The 24,081-nt window shown below is 39.1% G+C and overlaps 1 protein-coding gene across 1 annotated transcript; it reads right to left on the bottom strand.

Annotated features, from left to right (window-relative positions):
* Positions 1 to 680: 680 nt before the first annotated feature.
* LOC763865 (post-GPI attachment to proteins factor 2) lies at positions 681 to 22,443 on the bottom strand. The gene is made up of 7 exons (XM_001199979.4): positions 22,191 to 22,443; positions 13,770 to 14,008; positions 9,562 to 9,811; positions 8,736 to 8,848; positions 4,739 to 4,847; positions 2,965 to 3,095; positions 681 to 1,155 (listed from the first exon to the last, which is right to left on the bottom strand). The coding sequence occupies exons 2-6, from the start codon at positions 13,932 to 13,934 to the stop codon at positions 2,968 to 2,970; spliced, it is 765 nt and encodes a 254-aa protein (XP_001199979.3). The 5' UTR covers positions 13,935 to 14,008; positions 22,191 to 22,443; the 3' UTR covers positions 681 to 1,155; positions 2,965 to 2,967.
* Between the last annotated feature and the right edge of the window lie 1,638 nt (positions 22,444 to 24,081).

Genomic DNA, 24,081 nt, shown 5'->3' on the forward strand with positions numbered 1-24,081 from the left:
TCAACTCTGTAGATAAAACGAACCTGTTCACTAATGAATACATATTTTAATTTACTGTGTGCTGCTCTCCCGAACACCTAGTTATAAACCATCATGGAATCTCTAGGGATAAATCCACTTTGCATAGTGCATACAATATTTGTTGCTATGTTGGGCAGGCTTTTGGCAACCATTTTAGTTATCAAGAAAGAGTTTTGTTAAAAAGTATGCATAAAAGTAGTAAACAGGTCCATTCACACTTGAAATGATAAACAACAAGAAAAACTTTGTATATGAATAAATGGCAAGAGGCAATGTACGCCCCTAAGGCCTAAAATAAAAGCTTGTTGTATTGCCCTTTGGGTGCCAAAACATGGGTCGGTCGGTCGGAAAGTTTTTTTTTTTGACGCCCTCTTTGGGCCGATAGTTTTCAGATTTGAATGTTTTTTTGTTTCTTCTTTTTTTTCCGCCCTCTTTTGGCTGATTTTCTCAGTTTTTAATGCTTTAATACATGTGTTTCAACGTCATCATTCCATTGATTTTTTTTTCACCTCATAATCATCCTTGGTTCGCACGAGTGAGAATTTAGCAATAAATTGATTTTATGCATTTATATCCCATTTAAACAAACAAAATACATATTTTGTATTCATTAATTAAAAATAAATCTTAAAAAAAACGGTTAAAAAAAAAAAAAAAAAAAAAATGCCAACTATAGATTTTCAGATTTTTGGGTCGGTCGCAAAGGGCAATACAACAAGTTTTTATTTCAGGCCTAATGAATGATGAAGGAAAACTGAATCACTGATCTGAGAGTTGTAAGATACAGAAACGTAAAGCACATTACTTTTCTTGTTTAATTTATGTGGTATTTTTTTTAAATAGCCGTTCACTACCACATGCCTGAATGAGATATGAGGCAATAAATAACATAATTTTTGTAATCTACATGTAGTTTCAGCGCAAATATCCATCCCTCCACAACCCTTGCATATGTGCATACCTGATATTATCATCATTAAAGTCTACTGACACATTTCACCAGAAATTTGAGCTATTTCCGAACTAAACTGGTTACCAAATTTTCTTAACTTTGTGTTCAGCTGCCATCATCTTGCTGCTTTCCTGATGTTATATTGGGGCGTGGACATCGATGTTTGAAGAGTCACATTTAAGCTGTGGTGGGAAAACAATGAAATATCAATGTCAGAAAATTACATCTGTGTTTACATGTCACTGCATAATAATAGAGAATATTTATCATTTAAAATGTTAAAAGAGGTTGGCTCTCTTTACAACATTACACTGTGCATACTTTCGTACGTTACACTATGAAAAGTAATTCTTTTAAAGTCCAAGTTTGGATATACATGTAAATCAACCAAACCCTCTAGATAATGTGTTTGACCAAAACCAGAAACAAAATGCAGGAATCAAGTCATCCCCTTGATGATGTTGATGTTTTCACTTAAAGCCCCACTGTTCTTTTTATCAAACAATGCCCAATTGGTGACTATTGGTCCCCCATGGTCCCCTTTTTCTTATGTTAATTGAGAGCTGATTTGATGAGATAACAACCTGTTAGTGACCATGCACGGATGTCTAATCCCTCCTGGTCAAACTAGTGCAGACAGTCTTTAAGGCCATTTTGTTCTGACAACAAGAAATGCATATCATCAAGAACAGTTATGATAACAGCCAAGTGGGAGTAACGGTACTCATGTCTTCTATTTAAATGAACTGAACCGAACATGACCTCGTCTACAAATGGCAGGAAGAGAAGAAAATAATTGAAATATGGGTAGCACTGGCTGTATTTCTTTTACTGGTAATCTTTTCTCTCCTCCTCCCCCAGCACCCCCCCCCCCCCCTGTCTGAAAAATACAAGTGATACTAGTGCTGTAACATCACGGATATCCCCATTCCGTTTAACCGCCAGTCAAAACCAGACGGTTTTTGGTTAAACGATTTATTTAAAAATAAAAAACTTTTTTTTTTTTTTTTTGGGGGGGGGGGACCGACTCTGTCGGCAGAAAGCCAAGTCCGTGTGAAAAAGCGGGAAGGACTTTCATTTAACTGCGAGGTGCATTTGAAGGCACAGATTTGTGCTTGTGAACTTGTCACAAATAATAGTAACAATGTTGTTTTTAGAAGAATGTGAAAGATCATTAATGTAAATTAAAAACACTAGAGGACCTAGGATAGAACCTTGTGGTACGCCGTGTGTAAAAGTTGGATGAATTATTATTATAAACTACATACCGGTATTGAGATCTATTACAAAGATTACTTTCAAACCAAGATGACAGACAAATTGGAGTGTTGTTCTAGTATTCGGAGTGGTGAGTCAACACAAATATTACTGAGCTGGGAGACATTGCCAGGCATAGTGCCAGGTGTAGGGGCATAAATCGAAACTTAAAAAAAAAAAAAGGGAAAACGAAACCGTCCAATTGGAAACAGATTCCGCTATGGGCGGTCGGATACCGGACGGTTAAACGTTTGACTACAGCACTAAGTGATACTCATTATAATGGATGAACTTGGATGAACAAACTTGGAAATTTGTTTGCAATCAACATAATACAAGAAATGCATACAATGGAAAAATGAAAAAAAAACTATTATAACAAATAATAATAATATAATAATTATATGTCTTCTTTAATTACTCAGGGTAGACCTCATCAGTGTTAAAGCTACCATGATAAGGCACTCAAGCATTCAAGGAATTTCTTTTAATACTACCAGGGACCCATTTACTTCACCTTGATGGAGAGCAGCAAATATAGATTAATATCTTGCCAAACTCTAGCTATAACAAGGTAATTTTTCTAGACCCACTTCATTGTTCACCATGTATCCCCCCTTTTTTTTTTTTTTTTTTTTTTAAGCAGTGATATTAGAAGAAGGTAATTCCCCAGTAGTTTCTGAAAGAGATAGTAACAAGGTTCTATAAATGTTTCCTATCTAGTTTGTTCTTACTGTTCATTTCTTGCTGTTTATCCTGCATCCAAGTCTCAGCTCTCTATCTTCAAAGTAAGTCGATACTACGATGTGAAAGATGATGTTGGTGATGACTACCAGATATTCACAGCAAGCAAATAAGCTGTATACTGCGATTGAAAGCAAGAAAAAAAAGCATAGACTTCAACAAATTACGAGAGAGTTATGACAGGGTGGGAGGCATCATAATAGTCAGGATGCTGTCCTTGATCTTGGCAAAAATAGGCTATGTGAAACACGTAGCGGACAAGTACATGTGTAGCTTAATACTAGCACTGATTTAGTCAAGAAGTTACACATTTGATGGTTTAGAGAAACAGGGCCCTGCAATAGATCTGAAATGATGAGTAATCGATTGCCAAACTGCATCTGGCATACGATCGACATTCAATCACAGAAAGAGGAGCTGTAGTTTACCCTCATAGTTTAATGAAGGACTTTCCCTATAGCTTTTTTACATAAAATGTCAAGGTCAATATTTCGCTAGAACTACCATCCCCTTTTCACCAGTTAACATAGGATTTTTTGGAACAGTTGGGCAATTTAGGGGTGCTGCTTCCAATGCCCCTGCAGGAGCAGGTATCCCTTTCGTACAAATTCTGGTTAGAATCTAGCCTTGGGCTTCAAGAAGAAGAAGAAAATGTCAAATTACTTTTGGGGAGCTGCTTTTTGAACAGCTTTCAATCATCCTTGCCTAAGGATGATCCCTACCAAGTTTGGTTAGTATCTGGCCTTGCATTTTAGAGAAGAAGTCAGAAATGTTAACCAGACTGATTTTTTTTTTTTTTTGGGGGGGGGGGGGGGGGGGGGGGAGGGGGACCTGAAGTTTATGCATGCCAAATGTGGTAAACTATTTTTAGCTAGATAGGAAGATATGATTGATAATGCAATTTCACAAAATGGCGCCTAGATGATGTCACCGAACGAAAGACAGAAAGCATGAAGAAATAAAGTTTAAAAAATGGTGATTCTGACAAAATGATTTTTTTTCTTAGTAAAAAATAAATGCAAATGTGAGCAGAGAACGATTTACGTCTGAAAAGCTTGTACATACACAGACTATGCAACTGGAAGCAAGGAGATATTCTATTAAGAGGGATTAGAAAACTGTGTACATTATAACAAGAACGACTCAAAACAGAGGCAATAAAAACAAAATAAAATACAGGTGTGTGGACAAAAAAAGGGGAAAACTGTATGATGTGCGAAGGAATATCTCGCTTTTTCCACAATTCAAAAATTGGCAAATAATGTTAAACCAAACTGACTAATGTGCTGTTAATTGTAAGGTTGGTAGGAGCTTAAACCACATTTTATGATCACCCCAAGTCCCAAACCAGTGAAGTTTCTGTGACTTTCACGATAAGAAATGGCTATCTTACCATGCATCCTCTCCCTTATCATATAATAAAGTAAGCAACACAATATTTGTACCAGAGTATGAATGGAAACGCACTTTTTGATCAGGGATACCATTGTCCTTCCTGACCGACAGGAATGGATGAAATCCATTTACTCCACTCAGTGACATGTACATGATAACTGGTTGAATGGAAACATATTGGAATGAATAGGGGAAATGGTTGGGGATAATGGAAAAGTGTTTTGGGCACATTTTGCTTCTTGCAGATGATGCAGATCTTTACACAATTTTATCTAAAACAATATGAATGTAAAAGTCAATAGAGTTTCCAACATTCTTAGGAACATTTATTTTTAGAATTTATATTTGATCCCCTTTGACTGATCTTACCTCCTGGTTCACAGTACCAATTGTGTCTGAAGAAGAAGTACATAGCAGAGATAAATGCCACCAGGTTTGTGAAGAAAAGGGCAAGCTTTTTATGGAGAATGTGTCTCTCCTGAGCAGATGAATATAGAGGAAGGAAGTGTAAGATGGGAAGGGGGAGAAGAAGAACGAAAGGGAGGGGAAAGGGGATGGGATGTAGCAAACAAGGATAACAAACAATAGGGAAGGAGAGGGAAGGAAAGTAGAGGAAAGGGAAGGAAAGTAGAGGAAAGGAAAGAAGTGGAAAGGGAAAGTAGAGGGGAGGTTAGAAGTGGAAGGGGAAAGTAGAGGGAAGGTCAGAAGTGGAAGGGAAAGTAGAGGGAAGGAAAGATGTGGAAAGGAAAAGTAGAGGGAAGGAAAGAAGTGGAAAGGGAAAGTAGAGGGAAGGTCAGAAGTGGAAAGGGAAAGTAGAGGGAAGGGAAGAAGTGGAAGGGAAATAGAAGGAGGGAAAGAATCGGAAAGGGAAAGTAGAGGGAAGGAAAGAAGTTGAAAGGGAAAGTAGAGGGAGGGTCAGAAGTGGAAGGGAAAGTAGAGGGAGGGAAAGAAGTGGAAAGGGAAAGTAGAGGGAGGGAAAGAAGTGGAAAGGGAAAGTAGAGGGAAGGTCAGAAGTGGAAAGGGAAAGTAGAGGGAAGGTCAGAAGTGGAAGGGAAAGTAGAGGGAGGGAAAGAAGTGGAAAGGGAAAGTAGAGGGAAGGTCAGAAGTGGAAAGGGAAAGTAGAGGGAAGGAAAGAAGTTGAAAGGGAAAGTAGAGGGAGGGAAAGAAGTGGAAAGGGAAAGTAGAGGGAGGGAAAGAAGTGGAAAGGGAAAGTAGAGGGAAGGTCAGAAGTGGAAGGGAAAGTAGAGGGAAGGAAAGAAGTGGAAGGGAAAGTAGAGGGAGGGAAAGAAGTGGAAAGGGAAAGTAGAGGGAAGGAAAGAATTTGAAAGGGAAAGTAGAGGGAGGGTTAGAAGTGGAAGGGGAAAGTAGAGGGAAGGAAAGAAGTGGAAAGGGAAAGTAGAGGAAAGGAAAGAAGTGGAAAGGGAAAGTAGAGGGAAGGGAAGAAGTGGAAGGGAAATAGAAGGAGGGAAAGAATTTGAAAGGGAAAGTAGAGGGAAGGAAAGAAGTTGAAAGGGAAAGTAGAGGGAGGGAAAGAAGTGGAAAGGGAAAGTAGAGGGAAGGAAAGAATTTGAAAGGGAAAGTAGAGGGAGGGTTAGAAGTGGAAGGGGAAAGTAGAGGGAAGGAAAGAAGTTGAAAGGGAAAGTAGAGGAAAGGAAAGAATTTGAAAGGGAAAGTAGAGGGAAGGTTAGAAGTGGAAAGGGAAAGGAGAGAGAAGGAGAAGTGGAAAAGGGAAGTAGAGGGAAGGAAAGATGTGGAAAGGGAAAGACGTAGAAACGGAAAGACGTAGAAAGGGAAAGACGTGGAAAGGAAAGAAGTGGAAAGGGAAAGTAGAGGAAAGGAAAGAAGTGGAAAGGGAAAGTAGAGGGAAGGAAAGAAGTGATAAGGGAAAGTAGAGGGAGTGGAAATTCAGAGGGGAAGGAGGGAAGGAGGTAAAAGGCAAGGGGAAGGAGGTAAAAGGCAAGGGAATGGAGTGGAGAGTGATGGGGAAATAATTAGAGAGGGGAATGATAGGGAGAGGGGGGTTAAGGCAGGAGAGGGAGAATGAGAGTACAGGGAAAGAGGGAAGGAGAAAAGGGAAAGGGAGTGTGAGGCAAATGACAAGGAGGGGGAAGGAGCAAGAGTAGCCAGAGAGGGATGGAAAAAAGAAGGAAAAGAAAGTGCAAAATTGTGAAAATGGTTTGCAACTCGCATCACACAAGTACAGAGTAGAGCATTAAAAAGAAATGATAGATTTATCATTTTGGTTTGTCAAGTACAGTACCCATACCAACCAGGAAAGCAGTGTTGTTACATAAAGAAGATGATAATGAACAGAAGAAAAATGTAAGCAATTTTTATTTTTCCCTTTTTAGTTGTGATGATTATAAAGCTATAAAAATGAATCTATAACCTTTACCAATTAAAGAGTTTATGTTAATCATAATAGAGTGGTGAAGTGTGACGTCATCAAAAATCTATTTTGGGAATTTCTCAACTTTGTCTTCATTTTCCGAAAGAGCATAAAAAAAATGTCTGAATGTCGAAAAACCAATTTAATATGTTAAAGGTAAAGACCAGTTATGGTCATGCGATTGCATTGTGAAAGAAACGTTGTGGAATCGATCAGAAAAGGTTGATCATCTAGCATATAAGTATTGGTGTGTACTGCAAGGTTCTGGAATCATCAAAATGATAAGAAATATGGCCCAGTCTTCGTAAAGTTACAAGCACTGTACACAGAAAGATGTATATGGGACTATTCGCACACGTGTGCGACACGTGCGTTTATCTCTCACAGACCATGTAGATAAACTAATTTACCAAATATATCAATTAGTAGGCGGTTTCCCGGCAAAATTGTTATCATCATGTATTAGTCAAAACATATTCTTTCACATGATTGGTAATAAGAGCTTCCATATCATTTTTTGAAATTGGGGCGTTTCCAATACTGGTCTTTACCTTTAAGTATTGGCTGAGCTATGACCATCTGAATAAATAGATTTCCTATAGCAACTCAGTGTTATATTGCTCTGGGTGATAACGTTACGAGCCAGAGTAACATAACACTGAGTTCCAATAGAACATCTACTTATTCAGATGGTCACATCTCAGCCAATACTTAACATATTCAATTGGTTTTCGACATTCAGACATGATTTTTGTTGCTCTTTTGGAAAATGAAGAAAAAATTGAGAAATTCTCAAAATAGATTTTTATGATGTCACAGCTTCGGTACTCTATTGGTATCATTTAAGTCAGGTAGTCACTTTAGAACACATATGTAGGGCCTGCAATTATTATTACACCAGCATTGCCTGGTACCCATTTACAACTGGGTAGGGAGGAACAAATGTGAGCAAAATACCTTGTCCAAGAACTACAAGCACTGAGCGGAGATCAAACCAAGAACCTAAATATGAGATTCAAGAGCCTTCACCAATGTGCTCCCACTTTCAAACCACAGGACAATAAGTTGTGATGTTATGAGATGAGATGTAACCAATCCACTTATTTTTACATGGTGGCGGTGGTGGGACTTGAACCCATTGAAATGAATGGTGCATAATATATCTTGCCTTATTTTACATGAAATCAGCAAGAAATACTAACTATAAGTGTTGACATGTAAACAAAACATTGTCATAAAAGGGAAGAAAGATTAATTTACCACTTATATATCAGGTACATGTAAGTAAGGAGAGTCAGATATGCGTACAGTGTATCATGCTGCTCTCTCTCTAGTAGCTAAATTCTTTTTTGAGCAGAATAGATGTTATTCCTGTTCTTTTAAAGCTATAATTCTAAGTAGTCATCTTAAAGATAAGATCAGCTCTGGTCATGCGATTGCATTGTGAAAGAAACATTGTGGAATCTATCAGAAAAGGTTGATCATCTAGCATATAAGTATTGGTGTGTACTGCAAGGTTCTGGAATCATCAAAATGAAAAGAAATTTGACCCAGTCTTGGTAAAGTTACAAGCACCGTACACAAAAAAGATGTATATGGGATTATGCACACGTGCGCGACACGTGCGCGACACGTGCGTTATATCTGTCACATCTCAATAGATAAACTAATTTACCAAATATATCAATTAGTAGGCGGTTTCCTAGCAAAATTGTTATCATAATGTATTAGTCAAAACATATTCTTTCACATGATTGGTAACGAGAGCTTCCATTTCATTTTTTTGACGTTGGGGCGTTTCCAATACTTGTCTTAACCTTTAAGGCACATAAGCAAAATGCAAATATGCACCATACAACCTTAACAAATGATGTGTCTGACATCGTTTGCAATGACATAGGTGTAGCTCATGGAGTCTTTTAATATAGCTGTAAATAAAATATAAACAGAAAATAGGTAGAAATGAGGCATGCTTACTCCTTCAGTGGGTGCTGGACCAAGGTTTGTTGCCATTCGGAATAGGAGGCACATAAACATCATGTACAACATGGAACTGGCTTGGAACGTTATAAAAAACATCTCATGAATTTCTGCAGAAAAAAAAGAGAAAAGAAATTTGAACTAAAACAATTGAGTGCAATTTAGTTATTTATGATAACTAAGACATTTGTAGGTTTGCATGGTGGAACAGCTAGAAATACATAAATTTAAAAAAAGTAACACATGGGTAGTCCTTTAAAGGACTTTGCCCAAAAATCCTAATGGTCCTTTTCATGACAACCTACATGTACATGGTGTTTATTTTTAAAATTTATTGTATATTTCTTGCTGTTACATACCAAATTAGACCATTTTCAATATGATTTATACTAAAAGAGTACTATGGTAATCCTCCATAAACATGTATTTGTCAAATGTACAAGAACAAAATATGAAACTAGAGGTAATTTAGCTCTGGAAAAAAACAAAACAACAACAACAACAACAAACGAACACAATTTCAAAATTTCCACAAGGAAATGTAAATTTGACCGTTAAATATCCCAAATGTATACTTTGATAAACAAAAAAATATTTACACTGGCTATCCAGTGATCAGATACATGCTTCAGAGGCATTTGCTCTGTTATTTTGTCAAAGTTAGGATTGGGGTTCACCCTTAGGGTTGCCATTGGGATTTATCATAGAGTTGGGGTAGGGTTAGAGCCAGTGTTGGAGCCAGGGTTAAAGAAACTTTAACAACCATTGTATGAAATAGACCACGGTGCCATGCTCATCGGCGCACATGTCGTTTACTACCCACCATATAACTCTCTTGATGACACACATGTGAGCCCAATGAGGGCCAGGTTCTCTGTCATCTCTAGTACCGCACACAGCTGACATAGAAACTGATATAATCCTGTGGAATCGGGTAGGCTAGAGTAGAGGGAGTAGTGACCGAAGACTGCAGTCACTCTCTGGGCTGAACTCAGCGTCACTGTCAGCCGCCATATGTAGGATGAGGGTGCTGTGGCAATGGCTGCGCTAAAAGAGGGGAGGAAATTTGGGACCTGCAGGGAAGTGAAGATAACAGGAAAGGTTATAGAACAAATGACTACGACCAGGAAAATTGGAGTAGAGGAAAAAATGTGTAAAGACTGCAGTCGCTAGTTAGTTGTTTTTTAGTTCAGATTATCAGCGTTTCATTCTTTTTGAAAATATTTTAGCCTTTCCCTTTATCTTTTTTTTTACTAATTGTAAATTGGTAGTCTTCATAAATCTCTATTTATGAAGTTTTCTATTGAAGTAGTGATCAACATTTTAGGGCATTTGGTTAACGTGCGGTATGTGCAACAACCAGAAAAAAGAGGATTCTATGAAGAAAAGAAGTACTTCTGTTATTTCAAGAAAAAACTAGATGGAATTTTGACTGCGCGCAGTCGAAAATGATGCCTCCGCCATAGAGCAATTTAAACAAGTTTGGAGTTTAAATCTCCAGTGGTTCTTGAGATATCATGATAACAATCTCAATGTATGGAATTTCATAAGTTGACCTCTGTGACCCTTGACCTTTGACCTACGTGCTCCAAAATCTAATCAGATTGTCTTCCTATGGTGATACACACTATCATTAAGTTTGAAGTTTAAATCTCCAGTGGTTCTTGAGATATTATGATATGGTGATACATACTATCATTAAGTTTGAAGTGAAAATTCTCCAGTGGTTCTTGAGATATCGCGATAACGATCTCAATGTATGGAATTTCATAAGTTGACCTCTGTGACCCTTGACCTTTGACCTACGTGCTCCAAAATCTAATCAGATTGTCTTCCTATGGTGATACACACTATCATTAAGTTTGAAGTTTAAATCTCCAGTGGTTCTTGAGATATTATGATAACAATCTCAATGTATGGAATTTCATAAGTTGACCTCTGTGACCCTTGAACTTTGACCTACGTGCTCCAAAATGTAATCAGATTGTTTTCCTATGGTGATACATACTATCACTAAGTTTGAAGTTTTTACATCTCCAGTGGTTCTTGAGATATCATGATAACAATCTCAATGTATGGAATTTCATAAGTTGACCTCTGTGACCCTTGACCTTTGACATACGTGCTCCAAAATCTAATCAGATCGTCTTCCTATGGTGATACATACTATCCTTAAGTTTGAAGTTTAAATCTCAAATGGTTCTTGAGATATTGCGCTAACAAACTCAATACAAGGAATTTCATAAGTTGACCTCTGTGACCTGTGACCTTTGACCTCCGTACTCCAAAATCTAATCAGATCGTCTTCCTATGGTGATAAATACTATTCCCGAGTCTTAAGTTTAAATCTTAAATGGTTCTTGAGATATTGTGATAACGGTCAAACGGGACGGACGCACGGACGTACGGACGGACAACCCCGAAAACATGATGCCTCCGGCACCACCTTCGGTGGCGGGGGCATAAAAACGAAATAATTCCGGGAAAAACGTAATGGTTGGCAGCTCTGTATAATCTTACAATGTCACCTCATGATGTACATCCTGATTTTTACAGGATGTTAATGATTACTGGGGTACTGGCATTTTGATCAATTACTAAATTATTTTGATACACATTTACAAATTTGGGCTTGGAGGTCTTATTTCCTGTGGCAGTAATGCAATGAGTCCATAATTAACTATGCCTAATGTGCTCTAGACATGTACACTGTGCAGCATACACATCATCACATCATGTTCCTACTGCTAATAGCCAACTCAATTTCTTTTTTTTATGTTCCTTTTCTCTTCCCTGAACCCTTTCTTTTCCCTCATTCTCAGAAGAACATCATAGCCTCCTCTAACTTATACCCTTTTCTAACTGCACTGATTTTCATCGGATGCATCCGGACGCATCCGATGAAACTGCCAGTTAGAAAGCAACAGAGGAGAAAAAGGCGATTAAATAGCCGATGAAAAAAAGAGAAATAGGCGATTAAATTCTCCTGCTCAAGAGCAGGAGAAATTCTCATTCTATCGGTGTGCCACCGATGAAACAGCCAGTTAGAAATCGTTCGGGAGAAAAAGGCGATTAAAACAGCGATTAAAATGGTCAAAGGTTGCAGTATACGCGCGCTTTATCGTAACCAGCTGTGTTTGTTGACTTATGGTTGAACATGCTGCATGCTAGCTAGATGGAGCGCGGGCTTAATAATTACGCAATAATTCTTCACTTCCAGCATGGGCTCGCCACAGCGAGAGAATTTCATCGGCAGTTAGAAAGCGACAGGGGGAAAACTGCAGTTTCACCTTTGTTTACATAAGGAAAATTCAATCGGTATTTTCATTGGTGTGACTCCGATAGAAGCCAGTTAGAAAGCAGTATGATATTTAAAATCTTACAATTTTAATCCATTTACTAAAGCAGTGACTCACATACTCGCTCTTACTTAAAAGCTCTCCATGGTGTTAGCATTACACCCTTGCTGCGTAACTTCATATTCAAAGGGGTAACACATGATCATTAGCGGAGTCCAAAATTACCCCTTATTTGCAGATTTTCAAGAAATTTTCGACAAATAATGACCTCTTTTTGCCTAAAAGTTAAACCAAGGTTTTCCTCAAAGTTGGTACAATGCCTTGACCTACATGTATAAGACACAGTATGCAAGTTGGTCTCTATAAACTATGAAGAACATTGTTACTGCAAGACACTGCAAGACTAGCAAACATCCTTCTCAGTATTGTGCTCTGTTACATAAAGGTTATTCTCATTATTATCCTCTTATACGTTAGAATGCAAAATAGCAACAAGATCTTTGTTCCTTCACCTGCATTCTTTATCATCAAATCTGCAGTAATTTTTGTTAGGCCCAGCCTCAACAATTTCTTTTGATTGAACATTAGGTAGGTTTTTCTTTTGTCTATAGATATCCTATCAAGTTTTGCAAAGTTTTCCAAGCAGATTCGTATCATTATCTCGGAAACCCTTTTCAATTTTGTCGTTTTGAACCTTGTTACATCAATTGTATAATTAGTTGATCGATCTTCTTTTGTATATACATGTACATGTAGCTCTCTCTGCTACAATACATCATTACATTGATACACTGCAATTCTTTTTTTGTTTGATCAAATTCTTGAACTCTTTTATGAACCATGGTTTGCTATATTAGGAATGACCTTTATTACCTTATGTGGTATGGTAAGTTCCAACACAACAGTTAATATACTCTGTGATTGTATCAACCTGTTAAATTGTTAATCATGTGAGGTTGCATTGCATGACCTGTAGATACTCCCAATCCGTACAATAAAGGCACAGAATGAGCAAACATCAAAAAAAAATTAATGGGTTTTTCCAGTAGTGTAAATGGCTGTCAAAAAAACACTCTTCCATCCAACCATCTATTATTTACCTCCTTCTATCCACCCTTTCATCTATATTTTTTCACCCGCCCATTAATTCACTATTCATTTATCCACTCATTATTGATGCAGACAGATGTAGACTGAGATGACAAGATGTATAATACCTGCACCCTCACCAGACAAACAGCTGTTTGTACAGGACTACATGTACCAGTGCATATAAAGATTCTAGGCCTCGATCTGATTAGTCATACATGTAACTGCAGGCATGAAACACGCTGACTGCTGGGCAGTAAAGCAAACAAATTGACCAGGCATACTTCTGCTTGCGCGTACAACGTAAGAACATACCGGTATATGGTTGCGCATGAAGTTAACAATGGATACGCGCAGTGAGATACATGCAATGCTCTTAGACAAGTAAATTTCCCTAGGCTCTACAAACAATTGTAATTATTGAGAATTGACATGGGGATGCGGTACATTTATATAAAACAAATATTGACAGCCTCTTTTGGGGGGCTATGGGTAAAACTATAGCTTCTCGGTGATCTTGAGACTGCACTATGGGCCTCGACTATATTGTCTTAGGTCACAGTACAGTTTTTAGATCATCTTGGGCAATAGTTTTTAAAAACTGTCAATATTAGTATACTAGACCAATCAGATCAATACTCACATGACAATGAGTCTCTGTAGTATCTTCAAAGTTGATGAGTACAGCACACAGAATGCTCAGCATGAACCCCAAGATTATGATCCAAGACGTAATAGTGACTGCCGCAGGAAGAGAAATCTTGATGCCATTGCTGGTGAATCGGCTGGGGCCGGAGACAATCCCCATTTTACAATATTGTCTTTGGGCTTTGGCTTAAGTTTCTTATGAACAAAAGCTTTCTTGTCCAAGAGATGAGAGATCTAGAGGAAAAAGGTGGGAACAAAAAAATGAAATGGCATTCAAAAAATTAGACTAAAACTAAAATAGGGGGTCTACTCTATAGTATGACTATAATTTGCTTTAAAGGAATCTACTTACTATTATCATCAATTTTATTTTTATTTGTTTATCAATTTAATTTTTATATATTTATCAATTTTATTCTTATATGTTTATCAATTTTATTTGTATATGTTTATCAATTTTATTGTTATGTTCATCAATTTTATTTTTATATGTTTATCAATTTTATTGTTATGTTTATCAATTTTATTGTTATGTTTATCAATTTTATTGTTATGTTTATCAATTTTATTTTTATATGTTTATCAATTTTATTGTTATGTTTTATCAATTTTATTTTTATATATTTATCAATTTTATTGTTATGTTTATCAATTTTATTGTTATGTTTATCAATTTCATTTTTATAATTATGTTTATCAAAAAAGAAAAGAAAGAAAGCTAAAATTTGGTTGTGAAATTTATAATATTTTAGTCACGTGTTCTGAGAGTATTTTAGAGCAAGCTCTATTCTCTGCACTATACTTTTTCTTTCTCCTCAAACAAAGAAGTAAATCAAACAGCAAAGACAACATATTTTGCTCCATAGCAGCACAAATAACCTACAGCCTGTCAGGATCTTAAACTTCAGGAGATAATTATTATACCAATTTGTATACAATGTACGCTACCCATCGATCTCCGCTCCTGCATGTCAGTCAGTTAGCAAGCAGTTACAGCATATATATGCACCCCTAACGTAACATGATCATGGAACAGCTCCAGTACCTTGGGTTAGGCATCTTTTCCTAAAAGAAATGCTCTATTTCAAAATCTGGCACCCTTGCTATGTGAAGGACCAACAATTGATGGAGAAAATAGAAACAAGAGCAACAAAAATGGTACTAGAGATAATGAAAAACACCAAAGCTACCATGAGAGGCTGAAAGTTTGAAGCTTAATTCCCTGGCTCATGTCACCGCAGCCACCGAGGAGACATGATTCAGGTGTTTAAGTTGATGCAAAGCATTGACAGGTTGGACTGTACCCAATTCTCCACACCTGCAATCAATTCAACAACGAGAGGGCATGCTTTCAAACTAACCAAACCCAGGTGCAATACACCAAACTCAGGCAAGATTCATTCAGCCACAGAGTCCTCAACAACTGGAACTCCCTCCCTGACTCAGTACTAGTCGGTAGTATCTGCAACCTCGGTGAAAAGCTTTGAAGCCAGACTTGACAAACACTGGAAGAATGACCAATGTAATTCACCCTTCTCCCAGTAGACACTCCTAATTATGAATTATGACAATCCTGATATGACCCAGCAAGCAAGAGACAGAAGTAAAATGACCATGGTGCAAAGTCCGGAAGCTGGGACATCCCCCCTCCCCTGAAGTTAGACCTGAAAGCGCTTGGCAGCTGGAGACAGCTTTCTCTCAGAAGATTTGGTATTCAAGGTATTCAAGGTACATAAGAACAACAAGTTTTCAGAATTTGGCCAGTTTTTTTAGTATTGATCATTGAATTGAAATAAAGAGTAAAACAAAGTTAATCCTTGATTTTCATTCGTTCATCCAAGGGCAACATTCAGGTTTGACGGATTACACCATTAAAACAAAAAAGGACATTTAATACGACATGTTGCATTAATTTTTCAAAGGCAGTAACTGGATTTTCCCCCCTAGAGAATATACATATTTAGCTACATGTAATTGACAAAAAGTCTATCAAGATGGATCTTTCTTGGGTATTAAATGAGTTGCGTGAGCTGACTCTTAAGGTCCACTTTCAAGATAATAGCGAGCGAGAGGAATTAGGACAGGTCCATGGACAGGTCAGGGCAGAAAAAAGCAGGAAAATTTCTTCACACTAATTTACTTCACGCAGACAGCGAACTATGGCCGGTCACTTATTACTATTAGGACTTCAGGAGAAACAATGGCATGGTATATGACTATGATCTGTTAGAAATGTTGCTACAAAGAGATGTACACTGTAGCTAACAACTGTATAATTCAATTCATTTTCAGAGAAGTTACATTTTTCTGTGTAAAACTTCTCAAGAAATCAAGCTAGTACTTTTGTAGTAGTATAGTACAACCAGGCAGGGTGCACTACAGTAAAAAAAAAAAAAAAGGTAAGACAATTGACACAAAACAGCTACCGTAATTAACGTTGTATAAACCGCCCTCGTGTATTAACCGCATCCCCTCTTTTTCGCCCCTAAAAAAAAAAAAAAAAAAAATTGTGGGCCGACTCTGTCGGCAGCAAGCCAGGTCCATGTTATAAAACCCACACGGGAAGGCCTTTCATTTAACTGCGAGGTGCAGCTGAATGTGTAAGATCATTAATGTAAATTAAAAAACAGTAGAGGACCTAGGATTGAACCTTGTGGTACACCATGTAATACATCCTCATAAATGCTGCAATATTACAATAATTATATTAAAAAATAAAAATAACATATATAAAGCCAATTTGACTTACGATAGCTTGCTCATTTAGATCCTAAATTAATGATTAATCCAAGAAAGTCTTGTAGTCAACATAATTACTTGTCATCCATCTTGGTTTTAGTTGATGAATATTCATTTTTTCTTTTTGAACGTCCAATAGCTACGTACTAGTCAGCCCGGCTTGACCCAGTGATATATGAATATTCGTAAATCTAATATTAAACGAGTGCTCCGATTGGCCATTGGCTATGTTTTGGTAGATTGACCTGGAAATATATCGGCCGCCGGGTCATGTCATTAATAGTTCGAATGGATGAACGTACTGTTTCACGGTTCTGAGATAAAAATTGGATACGGTAACTCATATAAGTAAGTCCGTAAATTTCTCATTTAGAAATAGATAATCAAAATTTAATTACTCCAGATAGGAGTATACAAGTACATGTACATAGTATTTGTCTATCTGCTTTATAGATCAGAAAATTAGATCTAAATAAAGAAAATCGGGGGAGAAAATGTCGGGAATGAAAAGATGCAGGCGCGTAGCCAGGGGGGGGCGGTGGGGGCGGTCGCCCCCCCCAAAACGCCGGCCAAAAAAAAAAGAGAGAGAGAAAGAGAAGAAAAAAAAGAAAGAGGACGAAGGAAGAAAGAGGGAAAAAGAGTCGAGAACGGTACAACGAATCGTCAAAGCTTCCGCGCTTCGCGCGGGAAGGGGGAGACTGAGTTCAAATTAAGGATTAAGAGTCGGGAAAGGTACAATGAATCGTCTCCTTTCTCTAGTAATATAATGAAACGTCAAAGCTTCGCGAAAGAGGGGGGAGGGACTGAATTCAGACAAGGATTACGAGTCGAGAAAGGTACAACGAATCGTCTTCTTTCAAAGCTACCGCGCCTTGCGAGGGAGGGGGACTGAATACAGATAAGGATTAAGAGTCAGGAAAGGTACAACGAATCGTCTCCTTTCTCTAGTAATATAATGAAACGTCAAAGCTTCGCGCAAGAGGGGGGAGGGACTGAATTCAGACAAGGATTACGAGTCGAGAAAGGTACAACGAATCGTCTTCTTTCAAAGAAACTCCCCCCTCCCTGCACCCACCCCCCTAGGGAGCGCGCTTCGCGCGCCCTTAAAGTGATTCGCACGCTTTGCGTGCTCACTACCGCCCCCCCTAAAATGAAATCCTGGCTACGCGCTTGAAAAGATGTTCTGCTCCGGCTCTAGATTATCCCCACGGTGCTAGACATTTGGAGTACCATCTGTATTGGGGAATGTCAACAAATGTCAGTTTCATTAAAGAAATGACCCATATCAGATGGTTATTTCTGTCTACTTGTACTAGGGTATCTCCACGCTGGAGTTACGGGTCCAAATTATAGTATGGTCACAGTTGAGCGCCACATTACTTAACAGTAGACCAGTATAATATAGACCGAAAACTTCAGTCTCTGATGTCGACGGTTAATAGTTCCGCTGAGATTTCATCTGGCTTCTCCGACAGTGAATGTTGACAAATGTCAGTCTTAAAGAATGACCCATACCAGACGGTTATTTCTGTCTATAAGTATGTATAGACTAGATCTAGTAATGCTAACAGTAACACTAACAACACAGTATTTACACTACTACTAGTAGGTCTAAACTCTATACAGTAGGCCTATCAAGTAACAGTACTTTTAAACTAGACCCCTACTAATAAATTTAATAGTAGATATCTAGATGTCTAGTACTAGTAGTAGACCTATAGTAAACCACACATAGCTGCATTATTATCCTGGCTGTGTATTAAAAGTAGGGTGTCTGATCGCGCACCTGATGTTGTGTGCTAAAATGCTCCCAATAGAGATTGCACGCATCCCTATGTGGTCTACGTGCATTGCGCGACCATGCAAAATTGGTCAATGATTTTATGAACAAATTTGAAATTCAAACCTTTAGGCCTCGTGATCCTGAAGGTGAAACTCAATAAATGAGGTGTCATATAAAAGAGCAGGGTTTTCTCCATATTTCCCATAGGGGGCCACCCCCCGGAATTCTAAAAATATCTTGGTCAAATCAGCGATTGAAATGTTGTTTGCATCCTAGCTCCAAAATTTGCCACTTTCCTGAGCCGCCCCCCGCCCCCCCCCCCCCCCCCCCCCCGCAGCTTTAAAATAATAAAAAAAATTCGCTAGCCCCAAAGGATCATTGTGTTATGTGTGTGTATGGACTATTTGTGAGTGCAATTCTGCCTATTAACACATAGTGCAGTGCTAGAGGTCAATACGCATTAGCATTGACTCTCTTAGACCGAAAGCTTCAGTCTCTGATATCGTCGGTTGTTCCGCTGACATTGCATCTGGCTCCTCTGACCACCTCTAGTATTTCTAGGTCTACTGTATAACATACAAATGTCAGTTTTATTAAAGAAATGACCCATTTAAGATGTTTATTTCTGTCTATGACTCTCTAGAATCTATGCTTTACTGGAGTGTAGTAAACTAAAACTAGTAATACAAATAGATCTAGAGGTCTAGAAGATCACCCTTGGCCTTGTCTAGATGCTTAACAGGCCACTTTCCTGAGCCCCCCCCCCCCCCCCCCCCCCCCCCCGCGCGGCTTTAAAATAATATCCAGGTGCTTTTTTTTTCGCTAACCCAAGGGATCATTTGGCACAACGGTTTGAAAATACCCTTCCCACATATTTTGAATTAGCTAATTAGGGAGGCGTGAGCTCTGCTCAGTCCAAACCATACACTGTAGTATACATCGCGTAACATCTGCGCGTATTGTGAATGAAAGTATGGATAGCCGTTATCGATATTGCCATTGACTATAACGTGTAATCACTTCCGGGTACTATTGTACGAACGGCTAGCCATACTAGTCAATGGCAAATATCGCTGAGACAACGAGGCTCAAGCTGCAAGTTGCGCATGACATGCGTACGCTATGCATATGCTTGCATATTGCGCGATACAGCTGTTTGGCTAAATTAGCAAAACAACATAACTCTGCGTGTACGTCTTTTTCGTCGATTCTGATCAAAATACTATGAATATTGCAGCGTTTCGAAGGGGCTGTATCTTTTGGTAGAAACATCAGTGAGACTTGAAATTTGAAATGTATTATTCTGATTACATTTTTAATTCAAATATCAAACAAAAATGGTGAAAAACGATCCCAAATTGAAAATTGAATAATCGTTCAGACACCCTATGAAAAGCTGAGCTATTTATTCTCAAAATTTCGAACACCAAACTCAACTGGTTTCACTCAAAATCGGTACTTTAGTGACGATTGATGACACCTAAATAGCAGTAAAATATAACTTTTTCAACTTACCGATATTAGAAAGAATAGTTGAAAAGTTCAAATCGTGAGTCTACTGTCAAACTAGACCGAAAAATTTGGTCTACTGTCAAACTTGCCGATCAGCCACATCGTCTTTATTGCGTACATTTGTGTGTTAAACTGTTATGTGTGTGTATGGACTATTTGTGAGTGCAATTCTGCCTATTAACACATAGTGCAGTGCTAGAGGTCAATACGCATTAGCATTGACTCTCTTAGACCGAAAGCTTCAGTCTCTGATATCGTCGGTCGTTCCGCTGACATTGCATCTGGCTCCTCTGACCGCCTCTAGTATTTCTAGGTCTACTATATAACATACAAAAGTCAGTTTTATTAAAGAAATGACCCATAATATATCAGATGTTTATTTCTGTCTATGACTCTCTAGAATCTATGCTTTACTGGAGTGTAGTAAACTAAAACTAGTAATACAAATAGATCTAGAGGTCTAGAAGATCACCCTTGGCCTTGTCTTGATGCTAAACAGGCTTGTTTGACACCCGGCCCCCCCACTCCGGGGTCGGAATGACCCCATGCATGCGTGTTACCAAAATGTCCGGTAAAGGGGTACTTTTCGTGCGACAAAGTCCGGCCAGAGAATTGTAAAAAAAGGGGTGTATTAATTTTTCACCCGGAGATTCCTTTAAAAAGGGGGTGTTTTTTTTTTTTTTCTCTCATCTCTTTGGACTCTAGCCTATAATCTAGGCGGAGTGCCGAGCTTTTTTCTTTGCTGCTAGACTAACCCTAAGCAGAACGTCTGATACGGCGAGACTACGAACCGTGAGTCGCGAAGCGGCTCACCGCCTATAATCACTGGTCTAGCTTTAGTCGTTGTTTTTTTATTATCGACCATGAATCCGTGGCAGTTTTTCGTACGAAAAAACCTCATGAATACGAAATGAACTCAACCAATCAGAAACACGTATGGAGAAGAGTCTATGCATATGCATATTATAAATCATGTGACATTACGTCATTTTCTTCATCCAAGATGGCGGGTAGTTCATGCGACGACGATCTTCTGCGAGAAAGTTTATCATATGCGGCCAACAAACTAGGCATTCCTAATGGAAAATTCAGAGAACTGCAGGAATCCGCTATTCGTAGCGTTATTGAAGCCGGCAGGGATATTTTTGTTGCTTACCTACTGGTTTTGGAAAGAGTGCAATATACCAAGCAATCCCCTTGTGCTGTGATTTTCTACGCGACCACAGATTCTATGATTGGTCGAACGTAACATAAGTGTACCTTATTTGGTAGGGCTGTTGAATGATTCATAGATCCGCCATTTTGAATATGAATATTGATTAGCTAGACCAGTGATTATAGGCGGTGAGCCGCTTCGCGGCTCACGGTTCGTAGTCTCGCCGTATCAGACGTTCTGCTTAAGGTAAGTCTAGCAGCAAAGAAAAAAGCTCGGCACTCCGCCTAGGCTATTTGGACTCCTGAGAAATTATTCTGAATTTAGGGGGGTAGAGGTATACATGCATTGAGCATTTTTCCTGATTTAGGTCTAGGGGGGTCTCCAAGGCAGGAAAAGGCAGGAAAAGCCCGCAAAAAGCCCGGGGGTTCGGAAATGTTGGCAGTCCTCAGATAGGGGGTGCTTTCAAAAAGAGGGAACGAGCATATGCGTACCCTAAATAACACTGAGTGGGGGGGGGGGGGGGGGTTGGACAAGTAGCAATATAGAGGTCTAGGTCTAACAGTTAGAAGCACTCCAGCAAAGCATAGAGAGTCATAGACCGAAAACTTCAGTCTCTCTAATCGTCGGTTGTTCCACTGAGACTACGTCTGGCTCCACTAGACCTCAATAACCATCTGATTTGGGTCATTTCTTTAATAAAACTGACATTTGTTGTCATTCCCCAATACAGATGGCAACCCAGAGATCTCGTACCGTGGGGGTAGCTATAGCCAACAATGGCAGCTTTTTCTGTCAAAACATTTTCTCCCCGATTTTCTTTATTTAGATCTAGTCTAGGCCTAGACTCTAGATCTAATTTTCTGATTTCTAAATCAGATGTAAATTAGGTCGGTAGACTATGTCATTTGTCCTAATTACAGTTATCAAAATTTGACAACTTAATATTAAATACATAATTTACGGACTTACTTATATGAATTATCCAATTTGTATCTCAGATCCGCGAAGCAGTAACAAATGTCAGTTTTATTAAAGAAATGACCCAAATCAGATGGTTATTGCTGTCTAAGAGAGTCAATGCTAATGGCTGCGTATTGAATAACTCCGGGAAGCTGCGGCGCCGGTGTTGGAGCTTCCCGGAGTTACGTATTGAATAGAAAAGAAGTAAACTAGTGTTAGAGTCTAATTGAGGAAGAATCCGGAGAATTACCAGCGCTTAAACTTACCGGTATAATTATGATTAGATATCTGCTCCGTTAATGTAAATTCATCCTTCCCTATCTTGAAGTGCACAACACACAGTCTCCAGTCTCCAGTCTCCAGCTTGCTCGAGCTCGATTCAGATAGCGACGCGACGAGATGGTCATGCACGATATACTGGATGCATACTCTACGGACAATCAATGCGGGTGCCTTGTCTTTTGGCAAATAGGGGACCCACACTATAATCAGCTGATGCTTAGTCTACGAATGTAGTCCTGTTTTATCGATATTGCTGATGAAAACGGTGTACGTGTACGCAGGGAGATGTGATTTTTAAAAAAAATACAATTTAATATGTTCAAATTTGATAAGTCTATAGGCCTCAGGGGCGGCGATCCCGGGGGGGGGGGACGGGGGGGGGGACACGTCCCCCACTCGATTTTTGTAAGGGGGGATCGTCCCCGTCCCCCCCGGAAAATTTGAAAAAGTGCAAAAAAATCATGTGCAGCAAAATAATACTGACTGCAACACACTATTAGACTTTGGAGGGCCAAAGAGTGCAGCATTTAGACAAATAAAAATGCAAAAATCTTCTGGCTCGGGAGCTATGCTCCCTCGCATAATATCCTTCAAAATGTACAAGTAAATATTGTAGAAAAGTGAAGTGTGAAAAAAGTATATTATTTGTTTTCATACTGTTTTGCTAAGGAATATAATTTTGTAATACAACAAAACTTCAAAACCTGTAACGGGATAGTCACTTTCGTCACCTTCACCCCTAGCTCTCGTTCACTATGCTCACTCACCCGTGCTTTGGGCAGTTCCCCCTACCCCCCCCCCCCCCTCCGGCCCTCCCCGATAAAATTCAAACGTGGTTTACTTCTAATTCTACACCAGTGACTAATTTACAAATGTTACTGAAATGGCATGATTTTCCCTGAGCTTCCGGGGGCTCTGCCCCTGTTCCCCACGAAGGACCCTAAGGCGGGCCCCTAGTTGCTCAGCTGACCATAATTAAATGCCTAAAACCGCTGAGCTTCTGGGGGCTTCGCCCCCTGGACCCCACTCCGATTAGTGACCTGCATGCAAGTGTCACAAATAAGGTATCAAAATATGCTCATCTGTCCCTTATTAAATGCCTAAAAACTCTCTCCGCCCCTTGACCCACGCCAAATTTACACCCCATTTAACTGCTTTGCTCTATCTGATCGCAAATACTTTAGCCCCCCTCCCACTCTGAAAAACGTTCCGCGGGGCCTCCATAAATTATGTGACATGTAAGAGCGGTAATGATGCAGATTTTTTCTTCCCCCCCCCCCCCAAATAAACGTTTTTTTGCTCATTACGTCACTCCTCCCTCGTTCCTCGCATTTCGTCCCCCCGGTCATGAAAAGAAATCGCCGCCCCTGATAGGCCTACTCATCAATCGACACACTTGTTAGAAGTAATCAGCTTTAATAGGGTTATTACTAAATTTTCCACTAGTGATACCTAACAAAAGTTGACACCATGCAGCTAGAGTAAAAACATTGAGCACTGAGAAGGATATGAGCTAGCATGCAAAGTGCGTCCCAGAAAAAAACAAAACCGAGAATTATCGATGTTTTATCATAACTTAATCACAATTAATATGATTAATAAATGACACGTATTTGTAGGCCTAAAGCTTAGATCTTCCTCTTTTTTAATTTGATGCAACTAATATAATGCATAGTTCACGCATGAATGATTAAAATCAATTTAGCAGGGACGGGGACGAGGGGCCAAGCCAAAACGTTGTGGGGATTGGGGACAGGGGGGGGGGGGCTAAAGTATTAATGATCAGGTAGAGCGTAGCGATCGAGCGAAGCGAGTGGAGCATAAATTTACATGGGGTCCAGGGACAAAGCTCCGGCGGGGGTTAAGGTGATCCCC

This window comes from Strongylocentrotus purpuratus, unplaced genomic scaffold (genome assembly GCF_000002235.5).
Source record: "Strongylocentrotus purpuratus isolate Spur 01 unplaced genomic scaffold, Spur_5.0 spur5_scaffold_11, whole genome shotgun sequence".
Lineage (NCBI taxonomy): Eukaryota > Metazoa > Echinodermata > Echinoidea > Camarodonta > Strongylocentrotidae > Strongylocentrotus > Strongylocentrotus purpuratus.

What these genes read in the sequence shown, in the direction of transcription:
- LOC763865 (XM_001199979.4), bottom strand. Translation starts at nt 13,934, where the DNA reads ATGGGGATTGTCTCCGGCCCCAGCCGATTCACCAGCAATGGCATCAAG. An exon ending in CTACAGAGACTCATTGTCAT is followed by an intron (nt 9,812 to 13,769) that starts GTGAGTATTGAT and finishes ACTTCCCTGCAG; the next exon opens with GTCCCAAATTTCCTCCCCTC. An exon ending in GTCCAGCACCCACTGAAGGA is followed by an intron (nt 4,848 to 8,735) that starts GTAAGCATGCCT and finishes TCATCTGCTCAG; the next exon opens with GAGAGACACATTCTCCATAA.